We start from the raw sequence: 9,866 nt of genomic DNA, 5'->3' as shown, positions 1-9,866 counted from the left end.
ATCCTAGGATACCTTGGAACCTTATCTTACTTCTCTGATTTACAATTTATGTCTTGAAGCTCAAGGGCGAAAGGGGAGAGTAGGTGCAGATTCATTCCACACATCTGGGGACTAACCCTTGGTGACGCTTTGAAGTGAGCAAACTCCTCAAGGTTTGCACAGGCCACGCACAGACACATGCACGCACAGGCCCCCCACAACCCTCCCCCAAATTCCTGCCCTTCCCCCAACCCCCAACTTCCCTGACTTCCCCGCCCTCCAGTCAGGGTGTCAGTCCGTCCCCTTTAAAGACATTCCTGAGGGCGTGGTTTCGGTGACGTCAGCGCAGGGCATGAATGAACAGGAGCGGGTTCTCACTCAACTTCCATTAAGGACTTGGGGCAGGAGGGCAGAAGTTGTCTGTGGCGAGCGGGTAGAAGCGAGACATCCGGGCCGGCGTGTGGACAGCAGGGATCGCGGGGAGCGAGGGGTGCAGCATGAAGCTTCGGGCAGCCGGTTTCTGCCTGGCCCTGTTGTGGGGTTGCGCGCTGGCGGCCGCGGCGGCACAGGGAAAAGAAGGTGAGTGTCTGAGGTGGCCGCAGCTAACAGGGACTCCGGGACACGGGACCCGGGGCAGGCAGCCTCCTCTCTGGGGCTCACCTTTGGAAACTGACTTAGGGCTGCTGGGTCTCAGCGCGCAGAGTTAGGTAGGGTGCGCGGGCTGCGGTCAGGGACGATCTTGGAGACCCATACTCTGAGATCCCAGGTTCACTGGAACTAAGGGATCTCGGCTGGGGCTCGGAGGCCGCGGAAAGGGGGACGCGGCTCCCGCCACGCGGCTGCAGCCCAGTGGCGGCTTCTGGAACGCGACCCCCGCAGGGCGCGCGGGGTCCCTCAGAGGAAAGGAAGCGTCTAAGTAGGGTTTTCCGGGCGACCAGCCTCTTAGTAACCCGAGTTCACTTAACTCATCCACCCCGATTCCGCGCGGAAGGAATTTGGATGCAGGCCCTGCTTTTTGGGGAGGGGTCTTCTCGGCGCCGTGTACCAAGCAAAAGGGTCACTCTGAACCCCATCTGCTTTTTCACTGGTGTCCTCTGGGCCAGCACTGGGAGTGCCAGGAGTCAGCCTCAGTCACTCACACCTTCCCTCTTTCCTAAGCCACCCTCCCAGGTTCGGGAGACAGGTTAAGGGCTGGGAGCGAGGACAGGAAGTCCCAAAGTCAAGTGTTCTGAGCAAGGGGTGACTCAGAAGAAGGAAAGGCGGCAGGTGGGGTTGCGGCTTCCCGCGGTGTGGAGCCGTCATCTCGGGGCCACGGGGAGCCCAGGCACCTGGAGGTGGGGGAGTGAATCACCTGCCCCCGCCCCAGCCACGCTAGGTGCGAGGGCCGCAGAGATTGCCTTTGCCCGAGGCGCAGCCAGGGGGTGTGCTTGGGGGCGTTGTCCCTCAACTAGGGTCTCCGAGAGGGTGGGGATTCCTGCCCGGCCCTTGGCCGAGGATTTTCCTGTCCACCCCGCCGGAGCTGGCTTCCGTTTCCCACAGCGCAAACTTTTCCCAGCTTCTGCTTTTTCTCCTGCGGACTCCAGGCGGGGGTGCGGGGGTACGGGGGTGGGGGGAGCGCGAAGGAACCCCTGGTGGGTGAGAAGTTTCCTTATTCTTTTTGCCTTCCACGTTGGGAGGGTAAAAGGCCAGACTGGAGCTCTTGGAGGGTGGGGAGTTAGGGGTAGATGGGGTGTTACATCCTGGCCCTATCCCGAGGACAAATTACGCCCACCCCCATTCGCACCCCGCGCGCCCGACCTTGCTTTTGTCAAGGTGTGAACAGGGCAGGGATTCTGGGACCCTCACTCCCCTCTTTCTGATTCAACTTGAGGCTCTCTCTTCCTGGGAATGTGGTTGGGGAGAAGGGAAAGACAGCTGGGATTGCTAGAGAGGCCTTCCTGCGCTGCCCCGGAGTTGAGGATTAGACGTCTGTTTTGCTGTGCAGGCTCCTGACCCCCAGCCCCCTGCCCCCAGCGGGGAAGCCTCAAACAATCTTGTACTTGTGCCTCTGGGTGCATCTGTCCTCCTCACCCCAGCCTTTGTGATTAATCCTGTTCTGCATGGGATGGAGCAGAAAAAAGGGTGCATATTGCCGGTGGTTGTGGAAAATTCTTGTCTAAGCCCCGGACTCCCCAGGAACACTATGTCTGTGTGAGGGGGGTTGGGAGTGGGGTCGTGACCCAGCTGGTTGCACTTCCCTTGGGGGGAGTTGAGGGCAGGTATGATCTGTCTCCTCTCTAGCCTTCGCACAGCTGTGCAGTCCCTTTTCTGCTTTCTGCTGGGGTTGGAAAAACCAGGGGAATCGGTTAGGTCCTCAACAGCTGCTGAATCTACCACCTACCGTGAACTTTTACTTTTTTCTTACGTGTGTGTGTGTGTGTGTGTGTGTGTGTGTGTGTGTGTGTGTGTGTGTGTGTGTGTGTGTATACAAGCGTGGAGCTTAAGAGTTTGCAGAAGGAATTGGTTCTCTCCTTCCACCCTGTGAGCTCTGGGATGGAACTCAGGTGACAGACAAGTGTCTTTACTTGCTAACCCACTTCACTGCCAGGTTCTTCCTTACAGAGGAGTGAGAGAGGTCCAATATGGTCAGCCACGGAGGGTCTGAACTGCTGGGATGGGTGGGGGTTAGAACTGCAGAAGAAAGCTGGGTTTCTTAGTTCAGCAAGGGCTTGTCTGCCTCCCAGCCTGCTTGTGTCCCGGAGTCTCTGGTCTTCCCCCCTTCTTTAACTATAAGCCGACCTTGGGTAAAGAGAGATGAGGTTAGCAGGGAGGTGGCAAAGGGGACATTGCATTACAGGAAAGCTTGTCACAAGGGGACATTATGGTGGCAGATTCCCCCTCCCCAGTGTCTCTTAGGGAACAGAGGACATACAGGGTACCCATCTAGGCTAGCCTTATGGTGGATCCCTGAGAGAGTCATGAAGGGGGGCTCCCAAGCCAGAACCTTTGATTACCAGAGCCCAGGGACTCTATCACAGCAGAGTGATGGCTGGGCTCTCCCCGTTCCTGCTGGTTGGTTCTAGGGAATTTCCATGGGAGGGGGCTGTGGCTGGAAGGCCTTGGGGTGCATGAAGCCTTCTTTTCTTCTCGGATTGTTCTAGATCCAGGCTTGGGCTGCTCCTCCTGTCAGGTTAACCCTTCAAAGCCCCCGGCCCAAGGGGCTTAGCTTGTACTTTGCATACTGCTTGTGTATATGGTGTGTGTGAGTGTGAGAGAGAGTGTGTGTGTGTGTGTGGTGTATGTGTGTGAGTGTGTGTGGTATAGGTGTGTGTGGTGTATGTGTGTGAGTGTGTGTGGTGTCTGTGAGTGTATACGTGTGTGAATGTGTGTGGTGTGTGTGGTATAGGTGTGTGGTATATGTGTATGATATAGGTGTGTGTGTGTATGTGTGGTGTATGTGTGTGTGTGTGGGTTTGTGTGGTGGGTGTGTGTAAGAGAGAGTGTGTGGTGTGTGTGAGAGTGTATGTGTGTGAGTGTGTATGTGGTGTATGTGTGTGAGTGTGTGTGGTATATGTGTGTGTATGGCATCTGTGAGTGTATACGTGTGTGTGTATGTGTGGTGTGTGTTGAGTGTGTGTGGTATAGGTGTGTGGTGTATGTGTATGATATAGGTGTGTGAGTGTATGTGTGGTATAGGTGTGTGTATGTGTTTTGTGTGGTATCGGTATGTGTGGTGTGTGGTATATGTTTGTGTATGGTATCTGTGAATGTATGCATGTGTGTGTGTATGTGGTGTGTGTGTGAGTCTGTGTGTGACTTTGTGTGTGGTGTGTGTGTGGTGTGTGAGTGTATGTATGTCTGTGAGTGTGTGTATGCCTGAGTGTGTGAGAGTGTGTGTAGTGTATGTGTGTACTTCGTGTTAGAGTTACTGAACAGCCGTCCCCTCGTCCTCCTACCCAGCTTGAGTCAGGAACCCCCGGAATCATTCCTACAAGGACAGTGAGTTTCTCAACCTTAGGCCCCGGGCATGTCTGAACAAATCCCAGCCGCTACCCACCCACCACACCTTCCACTGTCTAACGTGCAGCCTCTGCCACCGCTGTGGTACAGTGCCTGCTAAGCCACTTTAGACTTCCTCCTCTTCCTTGTCTGAGGCCAGGGCCAGGCTGACAGTGCTTCTCGCCAAGCGTCAGAGCTTCCTAGGACAGAGACAGTCTAACTTCAGAAAGGGTTTTCTTTGTTTGAGATAAGATGTCATTATGTAGCCCAGGCTGGCCTCAATTAAGAAATCGTCTTGGCTCTATATATAGCTGTTCTTTTTAGTTTCATTTTAAGATACTTATTGTTTGTTTGCTCGTTTGTTTGAGACAGAGTCTCACTCTGTAGCCCTGACTAGCTTGGAATTTGCTCTGTAGACCAGACTGTCCTCAAACTCTCACAGAGATCCACCTGCCTCTGCCTTCGGAGTGCTGGGATCAGAGATGTACACCACCACATCTGCTTTACGTGGTGTTGGAGATTGAACTAGAGCTCCGTCCATGTTGGGCAAGCACTGGTTAACTTTATTTATTTATTTATTTATTTATTTATGTATTTATTTATTTTGTGGTGGTGGTAGTGGTTCAGGGAGTCGCCTCCTCAGCCTGTACTCCTCAGCTGAGCCACCCTGCCCTACAGTCCAGTCACCTCTTATATCTGGAAGCCTAGCCTGCCTCAGTTTCCCACAGAGAGCTGTTCTTCTCGCTCTTGGTGTGGAGGAGCGTTGCTTCTAGGGCCAGATCTCCAACCTGCTTCCCAAGAAAGTCATTACATTGTAGCTTCTTCTTCAACCACAGGCCTTGGTTTCTGAATCTGGGGGCACCTTATGTGGGTCCAAAGCCTCAGTTTCCCCAGTACCTTGCTCTCTGGGCAGTTCCAGACTGATTGGTTGATTGATTTATATTCCTGTGCATTGGTGTTTTGACTCCATTATATGTCTGTGTGAGGGCACCAGATTTCCATGAGCTACGCTGTGGGTGCTGGGAATTGAACCCTGGTCCTCTGGAAAAACAGCCAGGGCTCCTAGCCACTGAGCCACCTCTGAAACCCCCTCCAGATGCCTCTGGAGAGGAGATGGTCTGGTCCTGGGCACCTGATCCCTCTGGGCCAGGAAAGTCCTCTATGATGGTTTCCTTTCATCATTTTCCCACAGGTGCTTCTGCCAAGGTTAAGAATGAATTTCCCAGGGGGAGACCTGGCCAGCAATATGTAGCTTTGGGCGCTTCCTAGAGACCTCCGTGCCTTCAAAGCTTTAGTTCTAATCTGTGACTTTGTATTGGGAAAATACCCCCAGATACGTCCCCTCTTGCTAACAGCCCTTTCTTTCTCTTTATTGGGGATGGGGATGGGGTTGGGGTACAGAGTCTGTCCATGTAGCCTTACTGGTCTGGAACTGATTGTATAGATCAGGGTGGGCTTGAACTCCTGAAGATCTGCTTGCCTCTGCCTCTCTAATGCTGGGGTTCAAGCTGTGTGCTGCTACCAGGCCTGGCCAACACCCCACTCAGAGGAGCATGTCTGCCCATGTACCCTCTGCTACTGTGTGTGCTGGGTGGCCTGGTTTAGGTCAGGGTGTTCCATGCGTGTGTGGGGGGGGGGTGGCAGAAGCAGACAGTCCTGTCCTCTGTGACCCGTGTGAAGTGCTCCCTTGTTCGAGGAAGCAGATGGGGCAGTGGGCTCTCATCGTTTTTCTTCCACTCACCCCGGCACACTACCCAGCTGCCGATCTCCCGCTGTGCTGAGTCGTCCCCCCCCCCCCCCCCCTTCCCAGTGGGGGGCTGAGGGAACAGCATAGCTGAAAGCCTGGTGGCAGGCGGCTATGTGGCACACTGAGTTCCTCTTCTTCCCAGGTCACGTCTCGGGCAGATCCTGGGGTTGGGGTTGTCAGGGTGCGGGATGCACACACATCAGGCCATGCTGGTTCTGCTGTGAGGCATAGCTCACAGGTCCTCTCCTCATCTTTCCCGCAGTTGTTTTGCTGGACTTCGCAGCAATGAAGGGGGAACTCGGCTGGCTCACACACCCCTACGGAAAAGGGGTGAGTAACCTCCAGGGCTGAGGGGGGCCGGGAAGGAGGGGCCGGGAGCCTGGGTCAGACTCCAAGCTTCAAAGTGTTTAACGGAACTGGACTGAGTTAGTGATCAAGGCCAGGGCTGGCTGGAGCTGGGCAGAAAGGATTGTTCAGAGATGGGGAGTTGGGGAGACAGCTGACGATGAGGACAGCAGAGTGGGTGGGATGCTCCAGCCGCTCTGTCTGCATACTGGGGGGAAGGGTTAAAGGCTACACAGGGTGAAAAGAGAGAGAGATAAAGGACAGTGACTTCCTGCCTGGGGCCCCTTCCCTTTGCTCCTACTCTACCTTACCCCCCACTGGGAACATCTTCCTTTCAGGCACATTTTCTAGTGATCCTGCCCTGACCTCAGATTCCTAGTCTGAAGGCTGTGGAAATTAACAACTACTGTGCATTGGACCTCAGTTTTCCTTGGGTACAATATACTCTTGATAAGTTGGTCCTGGGACTCTGAGACAGGGAGAGGGGTGTGTCTTTTGGGAACTCTTGGGACAGTTTCTACAGCTGGCCAGATCTGAGTGAATTAGAGTACACTGTAGCTGTCTTCAGACACACCTGAAGAGGGCATCGGATCCCATTACAGATGGTTGTGAGCCACCATGTGGTTGCTGGGAATTGAACTCGGAACCTCTGGGAGAGCAGTCAGTGCTCTTAACCGCTGAGCCATCTCTCCAGCCCCCTACTTGTTGACTTTTTTCCTTTCCTTTATTCACACATTTCATTCATCTGGGATCACCCTAAGCGCATATTCTTTGCCCAAGAGGCCCTGGGGATTCAGAGCTGAGTCAGTTGTTCCCGTGCTGAAGAGTTCAGAACACAGCCCTGAGAGCCAGGCCATATGCCAAGTTCTCCAAGGATAAAGGGGCGTGGAGCTCCTAAGGGCACATAGCCCCCTCCAGGCACCGTGGAGGAGCCTGAACCATATTGTGAACATGAGCTGTTCACCTCCAGGGGCTGGGAGAATCATCCATTGTCTTCACTTACTGTATCTGTCAACACCCATGGTGCACAGCGATGACCCTTCACAGTGACACGATGCTAGCTGCTTCTTATGGTCATAGCCCCGAGCGCCACGTTTTGGACTCAGTGTTTTGTCATGCATCCTCTCAGCAGCCCTGCTCCCATTGTGGAGATGGGGATGCTGGGCTTAGAGAGCATAAACGATGCCCCAAGTGCCCCAGACTCTAGCCCAGGCGCACTGATGGGGAGACTCACTACCCAGACCTTAGAGCCGGAAAGACCCACAGCCATGTCTTGGCCTGGCTGTTTTCTGGTTGCCTTGCTCTAGGCTCTAGTTTTCCTCCCGGTAGAATGAAGGCACTAAGAACTGAGAGTCAGGTGTGGTGGTACATACCTGTCATTTAGACGTGGAGGCTGGAGGATTAGATGTTCAGAGTCATCCTTCATGACACAGTGAGTTCGAGGCCGGCTTGGACTACATGGGACACTGTCTCACTAGAACAAAGATACCGGAAAGGGGTGAAACTGGGAAGCTATGTCCTGTAGGACTCAGTCCCCACCCTCCCCGACTAACCCTCACCTGTTTAACGCACACAGTGGGACCTGATGCAAAACATCATGAATGACATGCCTATCTACATGTACTCCGTGTGCAATGTGGTGTCTGGCGACCAGGACAACTGGCTCCGTACCAACTGGGTGTACCGGGAGGAGGCCGAGCGCATCTTTATTGAGCTCAAGTTCACCGTGCGAGACTGCAATAGCTTTCCGGGTGGCGCCAGCTCCTGCAAAGAGACCTTCAACCTCTACTATGCAGAGTCAGACGTGGACTATGGCACCAACTTCCAGAAGCGCCAGTTCACCAAGATCGACACCATCGCCCCTGACGAGATCACGGTCAGCAGTGACTTCGAGGCTCGCAATGTCAAACTGAATGTGGAGGAGCGCATGGTGGGGCCCCTTACCCGGAAGGGCTTCTACCTGGCCTTCCAGGACATCGGCGCCTGTGTGGCATTGCTCTCCGTTCGTGTCTACTACAAGAAGTGTCCCGAGATGCTTCAGAGCTTGGCCCGCTTCCCTGAGACCATTGCCGTCGCCGTCTCAGATGCACAGCCCCTGGCCACGGTGGCCGGTACCTGCGTGGACCATGCCGTGGTGCCTTATGGGGGCGAGGGGCCTCTCATGCACTGCACGGTGGATGGCGAGTGGCTGGTGCCTATCGGGCAGTGCCTGTGCCAAGAAGGCTATGAGAAGGTGGAGGACGCCTGCCAAGGTGAGTGGAGGTCCCTGGGGTGGCAGAGAAGCCTAGCTGGAGTGGGAGGTCACTGCTCTGGGATTGGAACATCTTAGTATACTGGGGATGGGGCTGTTCTGGTGGATGTCTCTGCTCTCATGGGTTGTGGCCCTGTGACTGGAAGTTGCCTGGGAACAGGACGATGCAGGGACTGTGAGCCAGGGTTAGGGTTCTAGGACGACCAAGCTTGGCTTCCGGTTCCCAGCGCTTCTAGTTTTCCCCCTTTCTTTCACTCCCGGCCTGAGTTTCATCATCTGTAAAGTAAGAGAGAGAGGGTCATAGTATCTGTCTTGGGGGGTAGTTGTGATAATCACATGACCTCATGCTCGTAAAGTGCTTATGTCAGCGCCTGACAGGTAAATACCGGTGAGTGAGGCTGTTATTTTTTTGATTCATCCCGTGAATAGGTGCTGCCCTGCTGGGGCTCTCAAGTCTATTCCCAGGAGCTGTTTCTGATTCTCTTGCTGTGTGGCCTCAAACAAATTGCCCAACTTCTCTGGGCTTCAGCCCATTGTTTAATGCAGTTTAGCCGTTTGTTGAATCAGACCCAAGGTATGCTCCAGTCACCTGGAGTGGATGGGAGGAGCTGGGAAGCAGGGTGCAGTTAGCTCTCAGTAGAGCCATGGACCCAGAGATCCTCTGTGGGGGTTTATAAATGACCTGTGGAGACCCGTTTGGGTGACTCTCTGGGAACAGGTCTGGGCATTAGCGAGCTCACACACCGGAAGCTGTGGGGACAGCCAAGGCCTGTGACAGCAGAAATGGACAACGGGTTTGCAGTGGATGACTCTGGAACCGACTGGGGCAGGCAGTGCGTGAGGAATGCTGCTGACCTTTGAAAGGCCCTGGGAGCTGCTTTTGCAGTGATAAGCTGGGTATTGAGAAATTGGGGGCTGAGGAGTTCCCTCTCATCCCCTGGCTTCAGCTTTCCTTTGAGCAAAATGGGGATAAAAAACACCTCCACCTGCACGTCTATTTTTTCCACGAAGGAGGCTGGAAGACCCCGAAGCCTTTCAATAGGTGGTCTGTATGCTTCCCGAGTCAGTTCTTAGAACCTCGCTTAACACAGAACATAGGCCCCTCAGATGAGGGAGGGGTCTCCTACCAACTTTTCTGGTCACGTGACTTCCCATCACCCCACTCCTCCCAGCTGCCTTCTGCTGATCGAGCCCCCTTCCCTAGGTGGGCCCCTGCTTAGGTGACCTCAGATGTACACTCTCGGCTTCAGACAATGACCATGGAAGGGGGGGTGCAGGACAGGACAAGAGCGAGTGGGCCCAGGAGCTCCTCCCCCATGACATCCTAACACAAGAATGCGGGGGTGGAGGAGGGGCGGTTGAAAACTTTCCACCCTGGTGATTCAGACCCTGCAGAGATAAGTGGGGGGTTAAAGGGGGGTCTTCATGCACTGGGCTAGCTCCTTTTTCTTGTGGGGAATCAGGCTTCTTGGCAAGCTTTGTTTATAAAGAGCTTATAAAAAGCCCTCTTCGGGAGGAATCCACCCAGCTCAGCCTGAGGACGAATCCCCAGGAGGGACACTTGAC

General features: G+C 54.4%; 1 protein-coding gene across 1 annotated transcript in view; it reads left to right on the top strand.

The window, feature by feature from the left end:
• Nucleotides 1-366: 366 nt before the first annotated feature.
• Nucleotides 367-9,866, top strand: part of Epha2 (EPH receptor A2) — a 28,428-nt gene continuing 18,928 nt past the window's right edge. Inside the window, exons 1-3 of the mRNA XM_032895174.1 lie at nt 367-558; nt 5,967-6,034; nt 7,626-8,301. Of these exons, the coding sequence (XP_032751065.1) occupies nt 477-558; nt 5,967-6,034; nt 7,626-8,301 (826 nt within the window). The 5' untranslated portion in view covers nt 367-476. The remainder of the gene's footprint in view (nt 559-5,966; nt 6,035-7,625; nt 8,302-9,866) is intronic.

The sequence above is a fragment of the Rattus rattus genome, chromosome 1, assembly GCF_011064425.1.
Source record: "Rattus rattus isolate New Zealand chromosome 1, Rrattus_CSIRO_v1, whole genome shotgun sequence".
In the NCBI taxonomy this organism is placed as follows: domain Eukaryota; kingdom Metazoa; phylum Chordata; class Mammalia; order Rodentia; family Muridae; genus Rattus; species Rattus rattus.
Note: the sequence above shows the minus strand (reverse complement) of the source record. Positions and strands in the feature narration are given on the sequence as shown.